Below are 21,786 nucleotides of genomic sequence, written 5' to 3'. Positions count from 1 at the left end.
GCCATGCTCTCACTCACACGCAACATAGTCAAAGAACTGTTCTACACACCTGATTCTCATCACCTGTAGTTTACCTATGTGCACTTCATGAATTAGTGCTCCAATCTGTGTTCAATGTCAGAACTGCATGCATGTTCACTCTGTGTTTTCAGTAAGGATACAATAAAGACAAAAAACTACATTATGGCTCCAACGGCAACATTTACTATAAAGCTCATGGTTTTGCACATTCAGTCTTCATCTTGTTTATCTAAATATTTCCATGTTATGTTAAATATTACATATTTTATTAATTGTAATGTAATTTGTCGAAAGTACTTTTAAAACAATTTTTGTCTCATTTCCAAAATATTATGTCATCACAGCCTGACAATATAAAAGAAAGTGAATAATTAAAGTAAAAAATGACAATATAGTACATGTATTTCTTTTTATAAACTCAGTGCTTCTTTATTCATATTTCTGTGTTGGCATTTCTTAATATGCAATTTAACAAATGTACCCCACTAATAAATTGTTTGTTTGGTTAGTCTGTAATATTAGCTTAAACACAGAAAAAAAGGTATACAGGTTTTACTTAATTAAGAAGATATCCGTGATTACAATGGTAGCTTTAAAAGAAGAGAAAAGAGGCATGGGCACCTGGTGCAGATTATAATGTACACAAAGCTCATAAAAAGACTTGTAGAAGAGTTAATCAAAGACAACTGGGTAAGATCATCCTCTCTCTGACGTACAGTAAGCTGACGTACAGTAGGAGGGAAGCTTCAGTCTGAATATCTATATAGACCAGTAAAAACACAGTATGCCCACAAGAGGACAGTTGAGGATGGAGATCTCAGCTCTCTTTATCGGCCTGATCCTGTCACTGGGTTTGTGTGAGCTGTCAGCTCTTGCCTTGAATGGTTCTGTAGATGATGTGAAACAAAGGGCTGAGCTCTCAGAGGATAGGAATGGTGTTGGGGTCAGTACTGAGGCCTCATCTGTGAAATGTAAGCTCCAGGGTACCACTCGTCTACCTGCTTTCTCAATGGATGGTGACTACGTTATTGGTGGCAGTTTTTCCCTACATTACTCCATGCACGCATTGAAGCATAACTACACCACCATGCCTGATCCACTAAGATGCTCAGGGAGGTTAGTAAGAGTAAAATGTTGGGGCTAAGAGGATGTTTATATAGTTTGAATACTTTGAATTTGGTCATGAAAACAACATTATATATAAATATATATATGTAAGTATTATATTCACAAAATAGTAGAGACGTGTAGTTCTTTTTCATTTGTTAACTTAAAATATTATCAAAACTAAAACTAGAGTTTAAAAATATCCAACTGTTGTTAATCTATGCATTAAGATGATTGTGCATTTTGTACTGATATCTGTGGTGTGAATTTTGGTTTTATATTCTTACCTATTATGTTTTTTTTTTTAAATTAGTCGAATGTCCTCATCATTATGTAGCCCATATTTTAAACAGTGACATGAGTGTCTGTATGCAGCATTGTTACCCGTGAGCTGCGCTACTCACGCGCAATGATCTTCGCCATCGAGGAGATCAACAACAGCACGGAGCTGCTGCCGGGCATCAAACTCGGTTATCAGATCTACGACTCGTGCGCCTCTGTGCCTGTAGCGGTGCATGTGGCATTCCAGCTGTCAAGTGGCCTGGACCCGGTGTTTTACACCGGCGACAATTGTTCACAATCTGGTAAGGTGATGGCTATTGTTGGTGAGTCTGGGTCCACGCCAGCCATCAGCATGTCTCGCATCATCGGGCCCTTTAACATTCCTCAAGTAAATATTTTGAATTACTGCAAACGATGTGTTTAACAGACCAGTGCTATTTTGTGTCTGTCCTGTTAAATAATTCCACTGTTGTGTTCTTTTAGGTTAGTTACTTTGCCACTTGTGCATGCCTGTCCGATAAGCAGCAGTACCCGAGTTTCTTCAGAACAATCCCGAGTGACCAGTTCCAGGCTGACGCGCTGGCGAAGCTGGTAAAACACTTTGGTTGGACTTGGATAGGTGCTATCCGATCAGATTCGGATTATGGAAACAATGGTATGGCGTCTTTCCTGGACGCAGCACACAAAGAGGGGATCTGTGTGGAATATTCTGAATCTTTCAATAAGTACCACCCACGAAGCAGGATCCAGAGAGTAGCCGACATTATTCGCAGGTTTTTACATTCACTGATTATGTGCTTTTGTTCCCTGTGCTCACACTGATCGTATGCACACAAATCCACAACAATGTTCCGTAAATTATAAGATAGAAGAGTATTTTTTCACCTTGAAGACACATTGCGTGAGACCAAAAACTGTTTGAACTATCTCCACATATATATATATATATATATACACATATATATACAGTACATATATTACATTATATCTATATTACTACATATTTGTGTGTATATATATATATATATATATATATATATATATATATATATATATATGTATATATATATATATATATATATATATATATATATATATATATATATATATATATATATATATATATATATATATATATATGAATATACACACAAAAATATTTAGTAACATATTTTGGTAATATTGGTCTCATACAATGCACTATTATTTCTCTCAGGTCGACAGCTATGGTTATTGTGGCGTTTATAATATCTGGAGACTTGAGGATTCTGCTGGAAGAGCTGTCGCTCAAGCCCTCTCCTCCTCGCCAGTGGATAGGCAGTGAGTCCTGGGTAACTAACCCAGACATGCTGATGTTTAGTTTATGTGCTGGAGCACTCGGATTTGGCATTGAGCAATCTGTCATCCCAGGTCTGAAAGACTTCCTGCTGGATCTCTCTCCCTCTAAAGTGGCTGCCTCTCCAGTGTTTACTGAGTTCTGGGAGGATGCATTCAACTGCAGGCTGGGAAAAAGTGAGAAAGATTGGCTGATGTTTAACATAAATGACACTCACAGTTGTGTCTTGTCTGTGTTGTGTTTTTTATTCCGTCTGACTGTAGAAGCAGCTGCTTTAACATGCCAATCCATGAGTGATTTAAAGGGAAATATGTTGTTATTGAGCAAATACGTGAAGTGTAAATAAGGTCTCTGTGAATAATCAAACTTGAAATAAGGATCTTTCAGGTCAAGTTTAGGCACTCTGCTGTCTTGGAGAAGATGTCAACACTAAAGCCCTGAACAGAAGCACACACTGTATAGAGAAACTTTAGGCCACTTTAGGGGGGGAAGTACAGCAAAATGTACTGACTAGGATGTATCAGTTTCAGTATATATTGTAAATATATACGTTGATCTAAATATACTGTTAGACTGACGTGGATTAATAGATCATTTATTCGTTTGAAAGACATTTAAACAGGTCAAGTCAGTATCCAATTCAAGGAAAATACTTTTTTTTCCTGACAACAAGAGCTGGAATACAAAAGCTAAAAAAAAGAGCTAAAAACATAGGGCCATATAAAACAACAAAAAATAAGAAACGTCGGGAAAAAAGTGTTTTGAATTGCATTGGAAAATCAGCATGTTTTATAAGTGAATTAGAATAATATATATTTCTCTCTCTCTCTCCCTATATATATATATATATATATATATATATATATATATATATATATATATATATATATATATATATATATATATATATATATATATATACAAGAGGCTCTAAGAAAGATTTTGCAGGTTAAATAAAACTAAAAAAGAACATTATACATGAGAAATAATGATATAATTGTCAAGGCTAAAAAAAACAGCTACCTGTGTCTTTGTTTGTTTTTAGCAGCAGTCACAAACAAGAATGCGTGTGATGGAAGTGAAGACATAGAGACGATCCAGAGCCCGTACACTGACACATCTCAGCTCCGGATCACTAACATGGTGTACAAGGCTGTTTATGCAATAGCACATGCCATTCATAATGCAGTGTGCCACGAAACATATTCTATAACCCAGTGTGATGTATTCTCCAGCATAGAGTCCAAACAGGTCAGTAAAAACAAATATGTCAAAACACCAATGTATATTTAATGTAGGAAAATGTACAGTATAGCATACTGTACATTTTCCTACATTAAATATACATTTTACTATACATTGTTTCATTCCTCCTCCTCTCCGTCTTCCATTACTTCATCCTCACAGGTTCTCACTCAGTTGAAGAAAGTTAAGTTTTCTAAAAATGGTTATGATGTGTCATTTGATGCCAACGGGGATCCTGTGGCCACATACGAGCTGGTTAACTGGCAAAAAAGTGAGAGTGGCAGCATTGAGTTGGTGGCAGTAGGGCACTATGACGCATCACTGCCGGTGGGCCAGGAACTCCATATCAACAGGAACCTCACCTGGGTGGAGGATGGCACACAAGTAGGGTGCCCAAAATTAATATTATAACATATTCCAATTTCAAATTTGGTGACATGTGTCTTTGGTCCCTGTTACTCCAGTCCATACTGGCTGTGAAGAGATTTGTTCTCAAGTAACAGCATTTTCAGTCTGAAATCCCACTTAATGGTTTCAACAAAAATGTTGCTCAGCAAAGTGCTGAGGAATAGTAGCAAAAAACAGGATTTTGTACAAAAAGACTAACTTTAGAAGATAACTGCTTGCTTTGTACGATCCAGACTGCTGAGGCCTCATGTTGGCTTTAGCTGCACTTTAGAAAGAATTTATGGCACAACTATGGATGTTTTCCACCAGCATCTGCATTGACAAAACACATACTTGTAGTGACATGCAAGTTATGTTTTTAGACAGACTTGAAAATAATCTGAACCTATTCTTGAATCCTCAGAGCTTTGAAGCACATCTGAATATGTTTGACTTTGTTTGTCTATGTGTCAGGTGCCTGTGTCAGTGTGCACTGACAGCTGTCCTCCAGGATCTCGTAAAGTGCTGCAGAAAGGAAAACCAACCTGCTGTTTTGATTGTATACCATGTCCTGAGGGAGAGATTAGCAATGCTACAGGTACAGTTTTTCCTACTGCAGATTATACAGAAACTGGCACATTTCAGAGGTGCTCCATTCCTGATCCTATAGCATTCTGCCGTTTAAATGTTTATACACTTTAACCGAGCATATACAGTTGTCCTGCGAGTCTGCATGTACGTGCTAGCTATTATTTTCCTGCGGCTTATCTGCTCACCCACCGCTGCTGTGATCACATCACCCTTGTCCCATAAAACCTTCACTGGCTCCCTGTCCCACAACAGAGCCAATTCAAAGTCCTTATCCTCACTCAAAAAGCCCTCCATAACCAACTAAGCCCTCTCTTACCTCACTGAACTGCTTTACCACCACAGTTCTTTCTGCAGCTTTGGTTTTCTAATGTATACCTCCTGTCACTACCACTCAGGACCAAACGCCAGACAAGAGGCAAAAGAGTATTTTCCATAGCTGATCAATTCGCAAACAATGCCAAAAACTGCATTAAATGTCCATTTTCAAATATGAAATCAAACCTTGTTAGCACTTTATAATAACTACACACTATGTAGCATTATAAAGCATGAGTAAACACTTAATTCATCATTTATAAAGCATTGTTCCAACATAAACACATTAGTAACTCATTAGTATGCAATTCAAAAACAAAGTTATGAATGTTTTATTCTTGATTAATAAGCTTGACTATTATGTGTTTCATGATTAGGTTTTCATACTTTATAAATGATGGATTCTCCATTTGTAAATGAAGTATTAAGGATTTATTGATGATTAATAAGATAATTTATAAAGTGTTAGTAAATTATGAATACAATATTTAAATGTCATTTATTTATTCATTTATTCATGCATATAGTTATTGAAATATGCACTAATGGTTAGGGACTACTCCTCCTCCAATGAATCGCCACCTTAATGTGGTGGAGGAGTTTGAGTGGCTCAGTGATCCTGGGAGCTATGTTGTCCGGGGCATCAGCCCCTGTTAGGGTCTCCCAAGGCAAACAGGTCTCGGGGGACAGCCCAGACTAAGAGCGGTTCAAAAATCCCCGATGAATAGCAGCCCACGGTCTGAAGCTACCTCGCCCGGACAAGGGAAACCGGGGCACCCTCCCGGAGCCAGACCCAGAAGGGGAGCTCGTCAGCGAGCGTCTGGTGGCCGGGCTTTCGCCCATGGAGCCCGGTCGGGCTCAGCCCGAAGAAACAGCATGGAGCAGCAGTCACCCTGTGGACCCACCACCCGCGGGGAGAATTATCGGGGTCGGGTGCTATGCAGACCGGGCAGCGGGCCAGGCAGGAGACCGGGGAGAGCCGATCGCCGGCGGCATAGACTAGCTCTAGGGACGTGGAACGTCACCTCGCTAGCGGGGAAAGAGCCGGAGCTGGTGCAGGAGGTGGAGCGGTACCAGCTAGATATAGTTGGGCTCACCTCCACGCACAGCATGGGCTCTGGAACCAAGCTCCTGGAGAAGGGTTGGACTTTGTCCTTTTCTGGAGTTTCCCAGGGTGAGAGGCGCCGGGCGGGAGTGGGGATACTCACGAGCCCCCGGCTGAGCGCCGCTATGTTGGAGTTTTCCCCGGAGAACGAGAGGGTCGCCTCCCTGCGCCTACGGGTTGCGGGGAGAAAGGCTCTGACTGTTGTTTGTGCTTATGCACCGAACAGCAGTTCGGAGTATCCGGCCTTCTTGGAGTCGGTGGGAGGGGTCCTGGAAAGGGCGCCTCCTGCCGACTCCATAGTTCTCCTGGGAGACTTCAACGCTCACGTGGGCAATGACAGAGAAACCTGGCGGGGCGTGATTGGGAGGAACGGCTTGCCCGATCTGAACCCGAATGGTATTTTGTTGTTGGACTTCTGTGCTAGCCACAGTTTGTCCATAACAAACACCATGTTCGAACATAAGGTGGCTCATAAGTGTACCTGGTACCAGAACACCTTAGGCCGTACATCAATGATCGACTTTGTAGTCGTATCAGCTGGTCTGCGGCCGTATGTCTTGGACACTCGGGTGGAGAGAGGAGCAGAGCTGTCAACTGATCACCACCTGGTGGTGAGTTGGATCAGATGGCGGGGGAGTCGGCTAGAAAGACCTGGCAAGCCCAAACGTGTACAACGTCAACTCCCACTTCCGGAAGAACTTCTGACAAATCCCGAGGGAGGCTGGGGACATGGAACCCGAGTGGACCATGTTCAAAGCCTCTATTGTGGACGCGGCTGCTCGGAGCTGTGGCCGGAAGGTCATCGGTGCCTGTCGTGGCGGCAACCCAAGAACCCAGTGGTGGACACGGGGGGTGAGGGAAGCCGTCAAACTGAAGAAGGAGGCCTTTCGGGCCTGGCTGGCCCAGGGGTCTCCTGAAGCAGCTGACGGGTACCGGCAGGCCAGAAGGCGGCAGCTGCGATGCTCGCGGATGCTAAAACTCGGGCATGGGAGGAGTTCGGGGAGGCCATGGAGAAGGACTTTCGGTTGGCCTCAAGGAAGTTCTGGCAAACCATCCGACGGCTCAGGAAGGGAAAGCAGGGGCTACCCCAGGCTGTTCTCAGCAGGAGGGGGGAGGCTGGGGGGGGGGGGGGGGGGGGGGACTGCTGACCCGGACTGGGGACATCGTCGGGCGGTGGAAAGAGCACTTTGAGGAACTCCTAAACCCGGCCAACATGTCCCCCGGAGAGGGGGCAGCGCCGGAAGACTTTGGGGTGGTTTCACCCATATCCCTGTCAGAGGTCGTTAAGGTAGTCAAAAAGCTCCTTGGTGGCAAGGCGCCAGGGGTGGATGAGATCCGCCCTGAGATGCTGAAAGCGCTGGACATTGTTGGGCTGTCTTGGTTGACACGCCTTTTCAATGTCGCATGGGGGTCGGGAACAGTTCCCATGGACTGGCAGACCGGGGTGGTGGTTCCCATCTTCAAGAAGGGGGACCGGAGAGTGTGCTCAAACTATTGTGGCATCACACTGCTCAGCCTCCCGGGAAAAGCTTATGCCAGGGTGCTGGAAAGGAGGCTCCGACCGCTTGTCGAACCTCAGATTCAAGACGAGCAGTGCGGATTCCGTCCCGGTCGTGGAACAGTGGACCAGCTCTTTACCCTTGCAAGACTACTGGAGGGGTCCTGGGAGTTTGCCCAACCAGTCTACATGTGCTTTGTAGACTTTGAGAAGGCTTTCGACTTTTCGGGTTTTTGTGGGGGGTGCTGCAGGAGTATGGGGTGCCGGACCCGTTGGCACGGGCCATCCGGTCTCTGTACGCCTGCAGTAGGAGCTGTGTTCGTATCCTTGATAAGTCAGACACGTTCCCGGTGGGTGTTGGCCTCCGCCAGGGCTGCCCTTTATCACCGGTCCTGTTCGTGACCTTCATGGACAGGATATCTAGGCGCAGCCAGGGGGCGGAGAGGATCCGGTTCGGGAGTCTCGGGATCACCTCTCTGCTGTTCGCGGATGATGTGGTCCTGTTTGCCTCCTCGGACCGTGACCTCCAGCATTCACTGGGACGTTTTGCAGCCGAGTGTGAAGCGGCAGGGATGAGAGTTAGCGCCTCCAAATCTGAGGCCATGGTGCTCTGCCAGAAACCGGTGGATTGCTCCCTCCAGGTGGGGACAAACTGCCAACCCCAAGCGAAGGAGTTCAAGTATCTCGGGGTCTTGTTCACGAGTGAGGGTCAGGTGGAGCGGGAGATCGACAGACGGATCGGTGCGTCTGCAGCAGTAAAACAGGCGCTGTACCGGTCCGTCCTGGTGAAGAGGGAGCTGAGCCTGAAGGCGAAGCTCTTCATTTACTGGTTGGTCTATGTTCCAACCCTCACCGATGGTCACGAACTCTGGGTCGTGACCGAAAGAACGAGGTCTCGGATACAAGCGGCCGAGATGAGCTTCCTCCGTAGGGTGGCCGGGCTCAGCCTTAGAGATAGGGTTAGGAGCTCGGACATCAGGAGGGAGCTCGGAGTCGAGTCGCTGCTCCTTCGTGTCGAAAGGAGTCAGCTGAGGTGGTTCGGGCATCTAGTCAGGATGCCTCCTGGACGCCTCCCATTAGAGGTTTTCCAGGCACGTCCAACTGGTAGGAGACCCCGGGGAAGACTGAGGACACGCTGGAGGGATTATATCTCCCGGCTGGCCTTGGAACGCCTCGGGATCCCCCAGAATGAGCTGGAAAGTGTTGCGGGTGAGAGGGAAGCCTGGGTCGGCCTGCTGAACCTGCTGCCACCGCGACCCGACCCCGGATAAGCGGCTGATAATGGATGGATGGATGGAGGGTTAGGGACTATGTTAACATGTGCTTTATAAACGTGTTTTAATACTGCAATTCATGATTAACTCAGGTAGGTACTAGTCGTTTGTTAAGTATTAGTTAAGTATGTTCTGTGACCTCATCTAAAGTGAGGACTATCTATACTTTACAACACATTTATAAATGACATTGAAAGGCCAGCAGTGGCTCAAAGCTAACATAACTCTCAGTTATCTTTTCAACAGAAAAGGGAAAAAGACAAAACACAAAGTGATAATGAACATCTATATCATGGTGATGGGGGTTAAAAACATTTATAACTGTGTTTATGAATCGTAGTTACTAATGAGTGTTCATGTTGGAACAATGCTTGATGAATGATAAATTAAGTGTTTAGTCATGCTTTACTAATGCTAAATAGTGTCTAGTTATTATGAAGTGCTAACCAAACCTTTTTCAGAACTGCATTTAATGTGATTAATGTTGTGTATTTTAATGTGTTGTTTTGTAATATAATTTGAATTTGTGGAAAATTTCTTTTTTTTGGAAAATCTCTCTGAGGACTATGAAAAGGCTCTATAATTAAGATGTATTACCATTATTATTATTGTTTTTATTGTATGAAACATCAAATATACACTATGACTACTCAAAGCACTCTATGTTTGTATTTTTTCAGATTCCCCTGATTGTTTCCCTTGCCCCAAGGAATTTTGGCCTAATGCAAAGAGACACACTTGTCTCCCCAAGCCTGTAGAGTTTCTTTCCTTCAATGAGGCCCTAGGAATTATCCTGGCTGCATTCTCAGTTGGTGGTGCCTGCCTTGCCATCATAACAGCGGCTGTGTTCCACCGTCACAGGACATCCCCAATTGTCAGAGCCAACAACTCTGAGCTGAGCTTTCTGCTGCTCTTCTCTCTTACTCTCTGTTTCTTATGCTCATTGACTTTCATTGGAGAACCCTCTGAGTTGTCCTGCATGCTGCGCCACACAGCGTTTGGGATCACCTTTGTCCTCTGTATCTCTTGTGTTCTTGGAAAAACAATAGTTGTGTTAATGGCATTCAAAGCCACTCTCCCAGGTCTTAATGTTATGAAATGGTTTGGTCCTCCACAGCAAAGGATGACTGTAGTGTCTTTCACTTTCATTCAAGTTATAATATGCACTCTTTGGTTGGTTCTTAGTCCTCCATTTCCAATGAAAAACCTCACCACATACAAGGAGAGAATCATCCTGGAGTGTGCATTAGGCTCAGCTATTGGGTTCTGGGCTGTGCTCGGGTACATCGGCCTGCTGGCTGTCTTTTGCTTTGTGTTGGCGGTCCTCGCCCGGAAACTACCTGATAATTTTAATGAAGCCAAGTTCATCACCTTCAGCATGCTGATATTCTGTGCAGTCTGGGTCACCTTCATCCCAGCATATGTCAGTTCTCCTGGGAAATTTACTGTGGCTGTGGAGATATTTGCCATTCTTGCCTCCAGTTTTGGACTCCTATTGTGTATATTTGCTCCAAAGTGTTTCATCATATTGTTTAAGCCAGAGAAAAACACCAAGAAAAATGTAATGAACAAAAGTCAATCTTAAAACATAAAGTTTGGAGGAAACTAAGATGGCAATTGAAGGGATTTTTAAAAAAAAACACCTAAGCCACAGAAGCCAAAGAGAGAGAACTTGTTTCACATGTGTGCTCTTGGCTAAAAATAAACCAACGTTCAGTTGGTAGTTTGACATATATGCTCACTGGCATAATGTAAATAGCAGCATTGTCCATATAAATCTCCGTTTCAATTAATAATATTCAGAATCTAAGCACGCCAGCCATGCTCTCACTCACATGCAACATAATCAAAGAACTGTTCTACACACCTGATTCTCATCACCTGTAGGTTACCAATGTGCACTTCATGAATTAGTGCTCCAATCTGTGTTCAATGTCAGAACTGCATGTATGTTTACTGTGTTTTCAGTAAGGATACAATAAAGACAAAAAGCTACATTATGGCTCCAACAGCAACGTTTACTATAAAGCTCATGGTCTGCACATTCAGTCTTCATCTTGTTTATCTAAATATGTACATGTTATATTAAATATTACATATTTTATTAATTGTAATGTAATTTTTCTAAAGTTCTTTTAAAACAGTGTTTGTCTTATTTCCAAAATATTATGTAATCACAGCCTGAAAGAAAGTGAATAATTAGTACAAAATAAAACATAAGTACAAAATGACAATATAGTACATGTATTTCTCTTTTATAAACTCAGGGCTTCTTTGTTCATATTTCTGTGTTGGCATTTTTTAATATGCAATTTAACCAAACAAACAATTTATTAGTGGGGTACATTTGTTAGTCTGTAATATTAGCTTAAACACAGAAAAAAAGGTATACAGGTTTTACTTAATTAAGAATATATCCGTGATTACAATGGTAGCTTTAAAAGAAGAGAAAAGAAACATGGGCACTTGGTGCAGATTATAATGTACACAAAGCTCACAAAAAGACTTGTAGAAGAGTTAATCAAAGACCACAAGGTAAGATCATCCTCTCTCTGATGTACAGTAAGCTGACGTACAGTAGGAGGGAAGCTTCAGTCTGAATATCTACAAAAAAAACAAAACTTTTTGGTCTTATTTCACTAAGTGTTTTTTCATCACAGCCTGAAAATATAGAATATAAGTAATGTAAAACAAATGAATTAAAACAAGAATAAGATAAATATGTGTGTCTTTCTCTTTTATAAACTCAGTGCTATTTCATTAATATTTCTGTTTTAGCATCATTGTGTGATTTAACCAAACAAACAACTCATTAGTGGTGGACATTTGTTTGGCTTAACTGTCATATGAGCTAAACACAGCAAAAAAAGGTGTAAGAGTGTAAGACTTCATTAAGACGATATTAGGGTTTACAATGGTAGCTTTAAAAGAAGAGAAAAGAGACATGGGCACCTGGTGCAGATTATAATGTACACAAAGCTCACAAAAAGACTTGTAGAAGAGTTAATCAAAGACCACTGGGTAAGAGCATCCTCTCTGACGTACAGTAAGATGACGTACAGTAGGAGGGAAGCTTCAGTCTGAATATCTATATAGACTAGTAAAAACACAGTATGCCCACAAGAGGACAGTTGAGGATGGAGATCTCAGCTCTCTTTATTGGCCTGATCCTGTCACTGGGTTTGTGTGAGCTGAACTCAGCTCTTGCCTTGAATGGTTCTGTGGATGATGTGAAACAAAGGGCTGAGTTCTCAGAGGATAGGAATGGTGTTGGGGTCAGCACTGAGGCCTCATCTGTGAAATGTAAGCTCCAGGGTACCACTCGTCTGCCTGCATTCTCAATGGATGGTGACTACGTTATTGGTGGTAGTTTCGCCATACATTACTCCATGCACGCTATGAAGCATAACTACACCACCATGCCTGATCCACTAAGATGCTCAGGGAGGTTAGTAAGAGAAAAATGTTGGGGATAAGAGGATGTTTATGTCATGAAAAACAACATTATATATATATATATATATATATATATATATATATATATATATATATATATATATATACATATATGCAAGTATTATATTCACAAAATAGTAGAGTTGTGTAGTTCTTTTTCATTTGTTAACTTAAAACATTATGAAAACTAAAACTAGAGTTTAAAATATCCAACTATTGTTAATCGATGCATTAAGATGATTGTGCATTTTGTACTGATATCTGTGTTGTGAATTTTGGTTTTAATTTCTTACCTATTATGTATTTCTTTTAAAATTAGTGGAATGTCCTCATCATTATGTAGACCATATTTTAAACAGTGACACAAGTGTCTGTGTGCAGCATTGTTACCCGTGCACTGCGCTATTCACGCGCAATGATCTTCGCCATCGAGGAGATCAACAACAGCACGGAGCTGCTGCCGGGCATCAAACTCGGTTATCAGATCTACGACTCGTGCGCCTCTGTGCCTGTAGCGGTGCATGTGGCATTCCAGCTGTCAAGTGGCCTGGACCCTATGTTTTACACCGGCGACAATTGTTCACAATCTGGTAAAGTGATGGCCATTGTTGGTGAATCTGGGTCCACGGCAGCCATCAGCATGTCTCGCATCATCGGGCCCTTTAACATTCCTCAAGTAAATATTGTGAATTTCTGCAAACGATGTGTTTAACAGACCAATGCTATTTTGTGTCCGTCCTGTTCAACAATTCCACTGTTGTGTTCTTTTAGGTTAGTTACTTTGCCACTTGTGCATGCCTGTCCGATAAGCAGCAGTACCCGAGTTTCTTCAGAACAATCCCGAGTGACCAGTTCCAGGCTGACGCGCTGGCGAAGCTGGTAAAACACTTTGGTTGGACTTGGATAGGTGCTATCCGATCAGATTCGGATTATGGAAACAATGGCATGGCGTCTTTCCTGGACGCAGCACACAAAGAGGGGATCTGTGTGGAATATTCTGAATCTTTCAATAAGTACCACCCACGAAGCAGGATCCAGAGAGTAGCCGACATTATCCGCAGGTTTTTACATTCACTGATTATGTGCTTTTGTTCCCTGTACTCACACTGATCGTATGCACACAAATCCACAACAATGTTCCGTAAAGTATAAGATAGAAGAGTATTTTTTCACCTTGAAGACACATTGCGTGAGACCAAAAACTGTTTGCACTATCTACATATATATATATATATATATATATACACACATAAAAATATTTTTTTATATATTTTGGTTATATTGGTCTCATACAATGCACTATTATTTCTTTCCAGGTCGACAGCTATTGTTATTGTGGCGTTTATAATATCTGGAGACTTGAGGATTCTGCTGGAAGAGCTGTCGCTCAAGCCCTCTCCTCCTCGCCAGTGGATAGGCAGTGAGTCCTGGGTAACTAACCCAGACATGCTGATGTTCAGTTTATGTGCTGGAGCACTCGGATTTGGCATTGAGCAATCTGTCATCCCAGGTCTGAGAGACTTCCTGCTGGATCTCTCTCCCTCTAAAGTGGCTGCCTCTCCAGTGTTTACTGAGTTCTGGGAGGATGCATTCAACTGCAGGCTGGGAAAAAGTGAGAAAGATTGGCTGATCTTTAACATAACTGACACTCACAGTTGTGTCTTGTCTGTGTTGTGTTTTGTATTCTGTCTGACTAGAGAAACAGCTGCTTAAATATCCCAATCCATGAGTGATTTAAAGAGAAATCTATTGTTATTGAGCAAATACGTGAAGTGTAAATAAGGTCTCTGTGAATAATCAAACTTGAAATAAGAATCTTTCAGGTCAAGTTTAGGCACTCTGCTGTCTTGGAGAAGATGTCAACACTAAAGTCCTGAACACAAGCACACACTGTATAGAGAGTCTTTAGGCCACTTTAGGGGGGGAAGTACAGCAAAATGTACTGACTAGGATGTATCAGTTTCAGTATATATTGTAAATATGTACGTTGGTCTAAATATACTGTTATATTGACGTGGATTAATAGATCATTTATTCGTATGAAAGACATTTAAACAGGTCAAGTCAGTATCCAATTCAAGGAAAATACTTGTTTTCCTGACAACATGAGCTTATAAACAAAGTATATAAAACTTAGGGCCATATAAAAACAACAAAAAACAGATTAATAAACGTCGGGGAAAAAGTGTTTTGAATTGTAATGGAAAATAAGCATGTTTTATCAGAGAATTAGAATATATATATATATATATATATATATATATATATATATATATATATATATTTCTCTCTCTCTCTCTCTCTCTCTCTCTCTCTCTATATATATATATATATATATATATATATATATATATATATATATATATATATATATATACACAAGAGGCTCTAAGAAAGATTGTGCAGGTTAAATAAAACTAAAAAAGAACATTATACATGAGAAATAATGATATAATTGTCCTCCTCCAATGAATCGCCACCTTAACGTGGTGGAGGAGTTTGAGTGGCTCAGTGATCCTGGGAGCTATGTTGTCCGGGGGGTCAGCCCCTGGTAGGGTCTCCCAAGGCAAACAGGTCTCGGGGGAGAGCCCAGACTAAGAGCGATTCAAAAAACCCTGATGAATTGCAGCCCACGGACTAAAGCTACCTCGCCCGGACAAGGGAAACCGGGGCACCCTCCTGGAGCCAGACCCAGGAGGGGAGCTCGTCGGCGAGCGTCTGGTGGCCGGGTTTTCGCCCATGGGGCCCGGTCGGGCTCAGCCCGAAGAAACAACATGGAGCAGCAGTCACCCCGTGGACCCACCACCCGCGGGGAGAATTATCGGGGTCGGGTGCTATGTAGACCGGGCGGCGGGCCAGGCAGGAGACCTGGGCGAGCCGATCGCCGGCGGCATAGACTAGCTCTAGGGACGTGGAACGTCACCTCGCTAGCGGGGAAAGAGCCGGAGCTGGTGCGGGAGGTGGAGCGGTACCAGCTAGATTTAGTTGGGCTCACCTCCACGCACAGCATGGGCTCTGGAACCAAGCTCCTGGAGAAGGGTTGGACTTTGTCCTTTTCTGGAGTTGCCCAGGGTGAGAGGCGCCGGGCGGGAGTGGGGATACTCACAAGCCCCCGGCTGAGCGCCGCTATGTTGGAGTTTTCCCCGGAGAACGAGAGGGTCGCCTCCCTGCGCCTACGGGTTGCAGGGAGTAAAGCTCTGACTGTTGTTTGTGCTTATGCACCGAACAGTAGTTCGGAGTATCCGGCCTTCTTGGAGTCGGTGGGAGGGGTCCTGGAGAGGGCGCCGCCTGCCGACTCCATAGTTCTCCTGGGAGACTTCAACGCTCACGTGGGCAATGACAGAGAAACCTGGCGGGGCGTGATTGGGAGGAACGGCTTGCCCGATCTGAACCCGAATGGTGTTTTGTTGTTGGACTTCTGTGCTAGCCACAGTTTGTCCATAACGAACACCATGTTCGAGCATAAGCTGGCTCATAAGTGTACCTGGTACCAGAACACCTTAGGCCGGAGATCAATGATCGACTTTGTAGTCGCATCATCTGATCTGCGGCCGTATGTCTTGGACACTCGGGTGAAGAGAGGAGCAGAGCTGTCAACTGATCACCACCTGGTGGTGAGTTGGATCAGATGGCGGGGGAGTCGGCTAGAAAGACCTGGCAAGCCCAAACGTGTAGTGAGGGTGAACTGGGAACGTCTGGCGGAGGACCCTGTCCGGGAGGTCTTCAACTCCCACCTCCGGAAGAACTTCTCACAAATCCCGAGGGAGGCTGGGGACATGGAACCCGAGTGGACCATGTTCAAAGCCTCTATTGTGGACGCGGCTGCTCGGAGCTGTGGCCAGAAGGTCATCGGTGCCTGTCGTGGCGGCAACCCGAGAACCCGGTGGTTGACACCGGGGGTGAGGGAAGCCGTCAAACTGAAGAAGGAGGCCTTTCGGGCCTGGCTGGCCCAGGGGTCTCCTGAAGCAGCTGACGGGTACCGGCAGGCCAGAAGGGCTGCAGCTGCGATGGTCGCGGATGCTAAAACTCGGGCATGGGAGGAGTTCAGGGAGGCCATGGAGAAGGACTTTCGGTTGGCCTCAAGGAAGTTCTGGCAAACCATCCGACGGCTCAGGAAGGGAAAGCAGGGCCTACCCCAGGCTGTTCTCAGCGGGGGGGGGGGGAACTGCTGACCCGGACTGGGGACATCGTCGGGCGGTGGAAAGAGCACTTTGAGGAACTCCTAAACCCGGCTAACATGTCCCCCGGAGAGGGGGCAGCGCCGGAAGACTTTGGGGTGTTTTCTCCCATATCCCTGGCAGAGGTCGCTAAGGCAGTCAAAAAGCTCCTTGGTGGCAAGGCGCCAGGGGTGGATGAGATCCGCCCTGAGATGCTGAAAGCGCTGGACATTGTTGGGCTGTCTTGGTTGACACGCCTTTTCAGTGTCGCATGGGGGTCGGGAACAGTGCCCATGGACTGGCAGACCGGGGTGGTGTAAAAGCAGTAAAACAGGCGCTGTACCGGTCCGTCCTGGTGAAGAGGGAGCTGAGCCGGAAGGCGAAGCTCTCCATTTACTGGTCGGTCTATGTTCCAACCCTCACCTATGGTCACAAACTCTGGGTCGTGACCGAAAGAACGAGATCTCGAATACAAGCGGCCGAAATGAGCTTCCTCCGCAGGGTGGCCGGGCTCACCCTTAGAGATAGGGTAAGGAGCTCGGACATCAGGAGGGAGCTTGGAGTCGAGTCGCTGCTCCTTCGTGTCGAAAGGAGTCAGCTGATGTGGTTCGGGCATCTAGTCAGGATGCCTCCTGGACGCCTCCCATTAGAGGTTTTCCAGGTACGTCCAACTGGTAGGAGACCCCGGGGAAGACCGAGGACACGCTGGAGGGATTATATCTCCCGGCTGGCCTTGGAACGCCTCGGGATCCCCCAGAATGAGCTGGAAAGTGTTGCGGGTGAGAGGGAAGCCTGGGTCGGCCTGCTGAACCTGCTGCCACCGCGACCCGACCCCGGATAAGCGGCTGATAATGGATGGATATAATTGTCAAGGCTAAAAAACAGCTCCCTGTGTCTTTGTTTGTTTTTAGCAGCAGTCACAGACAAGAATGCGTGTGATGGAAGTGAAGACATAGAGACGATCCAGAGCCCGTACACTGACACATCTCAGCTCCGGATCACTAACATGGTGTACAAGGCTGTTTATGCAATAGCACATGCCATTCATAATGCAGTGTGCCAGGAAACATATTCTATAACCCAGTGTGATAAACTCGCCAGCATAGAGTCCAAACAGGTCAGTAAAAACAAATATGTCAAAACACCAATGTCCTTTTTTTGCTATACTGTACATTATCCTAAATTAAATATACATTGTATTATACGTGGTTTCATTCCTCCTCCTCTCCATCTTCCACTTCTTCATACTCACAGGTTCTTACTCAGTTGAAAAAAGTTAAGTTTTCTCAAAATGGTTATGATGTGTCATTTGATGCCAACGGGGATCCTGTGGCCACATACGAGCTGGTTAACTGGCAAAAAAGTGAGAGTGGCAGCATTGAGTTGGTGGCAGTAGGGAACTACGATGCATCACTGCCGGTGGGCCAGGAACTCCATATCAACAGGAACCTCACCTGGGTGGAGGGTGGCACACAAGTAGGGAGCCCAAAATGTATATTATAAAATATTCCAATTTCAAATTTGGTGATATGTGTCTTTGGTCCCTGTTCCTCCAGTCCATACTGGCTGTGAAGAGATTTATTCTCAAGTAACAGCATTTTCAGTCTGAATTCCCAATTAATGGTTTCAACAAAAAGGTTCCTTTGCTAAGGAATAGTAACAAAAACGGACTTTGTACAAAAAAACTAACTTTGGAAGATAACTGCTTGCTTTGTCCAATCCAGACTGCTGAGGTCTCATTTTGGCTTTAGCTGAACTTTAGAATTTATTTATGGCACAACTATGGATGTTTTCCACCAGCATCTGCATTGACAAAACACATTCTTATAGTGACATGCAAGTTATGTTTTTAGACAGACTTGAAAAGAATCTGAACCTATTCTTGAATCCTCAGAGCTTTGAAGCACATCTGAATATGTTTGACTTTGTTTGTCTATGTGTCAGGTGCCTGTGTCAGTGTGCACTGACAGCTGTCCTCCAGGATCTCGTAAAGTGCTGCAGAAAGGAAAACCAACCTGCTGTTTTGATTGTATACCATGTCCTGAGGGAGAGATTAGCAATGCTACAGGTATTGTTTTTCCTACTGCAGATTATACAGAAACTGGCACATCTTATGCCGTGTTCACACCAAAACAGTTGCGAATTTTCGCAACGCCACTTCGCCTATATCGCGCCGCAGGTGAAAAATTCGCTCTGTGTGGTTAATCCGTTTTTCGCAACCATCGCAACCATCGCTGGGGAAAGGGGGCGGGGCTTATCTCTGTGTCTTGAAAACATTTACTATTTCCTTCATCCACCAGGTAAATAACCACTAGTTCTGCTTTATACTTGTTGAGGAAGTCCCACACACGTCGGAACATCAACCGCCCCGTGTCTGGGTTCATAATACTATCCGTAGTCACACACAGCTCCGACTCCTCCAGGACGAGTGTCTGAGTGAAGCTGCTTCCAGCGCTCCTTCAGCGGGCCAGCAGTTTGATTCAGTAACGTCAGGACGACGGTGATGCCGGGCGGAGCTTCTATCTCCGTGTTTGTGAAAGCATTTACTATTTCCGGCATTCAGCATTGAAATAACCTCTAGTTCTGCTTTATACTTGTTGAGGAAGTCCCACACACGTCGGAACATCAAACGCCCCGTGTCTGGGTTCATAATACTATCCGTAGTCGCACACAGCTCCGACTCCTCCAGGACGAGTGTCTGACGAGCAGTTTCATTCAGTAACGGCGGTGATGCCGGGCGGAGCTTCTCAACGCTGATTGGCTTTCGCAACTCCGCGTCATGCGAATTATTCGCCGGTGAAAAAGCGGAGTTGCGAATATTCGCAACGCCGTTTCGCCTCTATCGCGACGCCCGGCGAAAAATCCGCTTTTTCGCAACCTAACGCGGCTGTGCATTGACTTAACATGTAATCTGGACGCGCGAATATTTCGCAACTGTTTTGGTGTGAACACGGCATTAGAAGTAGGGTTGGGTACCGAGGCACCGGTTCCAACACGTCCGGTACCTACCGGACCGAAAAGCAACGCAGATTTCGATGCTTCCTTCTGGTGCCTGAGCCGATTTAAATCCTTTAAATACTTTTTTTTCCTTTTTTTGTCGTTAGTTAAGTATTAGTTAAGTATGTTCTGTGACCTCATCTAAAGTGAGGACTATTTATGCTTTACAACGCATTTATAAATGACATTGAAAGGCCAGCAGTGCCTCAAAGCTAACATAACTCTCAGTTATCTTCTCAAAAACATTTATAACTGTGTTCATGAGTGTTCATGTTGGAACAATGCTTTATAAATGATTAATCAAGTGTTTAATTATGCTTTACTAATGCTAAATAGTGTGTAGTTATTATGAAGTGCTAACCAAACATTTTTCAGAACTGCAATTAATGTGATTAATGTTGTGTATTGTATATTTCATTGTGTTGTTTTATAATATAATTTGAACTTGTGGAAAATTTATTTTTTTGTAGTACTATGAAAAGGCTCTATAAATTAGATGTATTACCATTCGTATTATTGTTTTTATTATCTACAACATCAAATATATACTACGACTACTAAAAGTCCTCTTTTGTTGTATTTTTTCAGATTCCCCTGATTGTTTCCCTTGCCCAAAGGAATTTTGGCCTAATGCAAAGAGACACACTTGTCTCCCCAAGCCTGTAGAGTTTCTTTCCTTCAATGAGGCCCTAGGAATCATCCTGGCTGCATTCTCAGTTGGTGGTGCCTGCCTTGCCATCATAACAGCGGCTGTGTTCCACCGTCACAGGACATCTCCGATTGTCAGAGCCAACAACTCTGAGCTCAGCTTTCTGCTGCTCTTCTCTCTGACTCTCTGTTTCTTATGCTCATTGACTTTCATTGGAGAACCCACTGAGTGGTCCTGCATGCTGCGCCACACAGCGTTTGGGATCACCTTCGTCCTCTGTATCTCTTGTGTTCTTGGAAAAACAATAGTTGTGTTAATGGCATTCAAAGCCACTCTCCCAGGTCGTAATGTTATGAAATGGTTTGGTCCTCCACAGCAAAGGATGACTGTAGTGTCTTTCACTTTCATTCAAGTTATAATATGTACTCTTTGGTTGGTTCTTAGTCCTCCTTTTCCGAGGAAAAACCTCACCACATACAAGGAGAGAATCATCCTGGAGTGTGCATTAGGCTCAGCTATTGGGTTCTGGGCTGTGCTCGGGTACATCGGCCTGCTGGCTGTCTTTTGCTTTGTGTTAGCGGTCCTAGCCCGGAAACTACCTGATAGTTTTAATGAAGCCAAGTTTATCACCTTCAGCATGCTGATATTCTGTGCAGTCTGGGTCACCTTCATCCCAGCATATGTCAGTTCTCCTGGGAAATTTACTGTGGCTGTGGAGATATTTGCCATTCTTGCCTCCAGTTTTGGACTCATATTGTGTATATTCGCTCCAAAGTGTTTCATCATATTGTTTAAGCCAGAGAAAAATACCAAGAAACATTTAATGAACAAAAGTCAATCTTAAAACATAAAGTTTGGAGAAAACAAAGACGGCACTTGAGGGAACTTTTATTACAAATACTTAAGCCACAGAGGACAAAGAGGGAGAACTTGTTTCACATGTGTGCTCTTGGCTAAAAACAAACCAACGTTTAGTTGGTAGTTTGACATATATGCTCACTGGCATAATGTAAATAGCAGCATTGTCCATATTACATCTCTGTTTCAATTCATCATATTCAGAATCTAAGCACGCCAGCCATGCTCTCACTTCAACACGTAACATAGTCAAATAACTGTTTTACACACCTGATTCTCATTACCTGTAGTTTACCTACGTGCACTTCATGAATTAGTGCTCCAATCTGTGTTTAATGTCAGAACTGCATGTATGTTTACTGTGTTTTCAGTAAGGATACAATAAAGACCAAAAACTACATTATGGCTCCAACAGCAACGTTTACTATAAAGCACATGGTCTGCACATTTAGTCTTCATCTTGTTCATCTAAATATTTAAAAAAAAAATAGATTACATCAGGGGTCAC

The 21,786-nt window shown here is 43.9% G+C and overlaps 2 protein-coding genes across 2 annotated transcripts; both read left to right on the top strand.

The window, feature by feature from the left end:
• Positions 1 to 988: 988 nt before the first annotated feature.
• Positions 989 to 10,746, top strand: LOC306742353 (extracellular calcium-sensing receptor-like; the record flags this gene model as incomplete). Its single annotated transcript, XM_079224722.1, has 8 exons — positions 989 to 1,137; positions 1,504 to 1,798; positions 1,894 to 2,183; positions 2,627 to 2,922; positions 3,792 to 3,997; positions 4,154 to 4,375; positions 4,853 to 4,976; positions 9,842 to 10,746. Exons 1-8 carry the CDS (start codon positions 1,031 to 1,033, stop codon positions 10,744 to 10,746), a joined length of 2,445 nt encoding a protein of 814 aa, XP_079080848.1. The 5' UTR covers positions 989 to 1,030.
• A 1,714-nt stretch (positions 10,747 to 12,460) lies between these two features.
• Positions 12,461 to 21,264, top strand: LOC306742351 (extracellular calcium-sensing receptor-like; the record flags this gene model as incomplete). Its single annotated transcript, XM_079224720.1, has 8 exons — positions 12,461 to 12,609; positions 12,999 to 13,293; positions 13,389 to 13,678; positions 13,934 to 14,229; positions 17,686 to 17,891; positions 18,029 to 18,250; positions 18,719 to 18,842; positions 20,360 to 21,264. Exons 1-8 carry the CDS (start codon positions 12,503 to 12,505, stop codon positions 21,262 to 21,264), a joined length of 2,445 nt encoding a protein of 814 aa, XP_079080846.1. The 5' UTR covers positions 12,461 to 12,502.
• Positions 21,265 to 21,786: the final 522 nt, after the last annotated feature.

The sequence above is a fragment of the Taurulus bubalis genome (assembly GCF_910589615.1).
Source record: "Taurulus bubalis genome assembly, chromosome: 10".
NCBI lineage: Eukaryota > Metazoa > Chordata > Actinopteri > Perciformes > Cottidae > Taurulus > Taurulus bubalis.
This window is presented reverse-complemented; position numbering and strand designations above follow the sequence as displayed.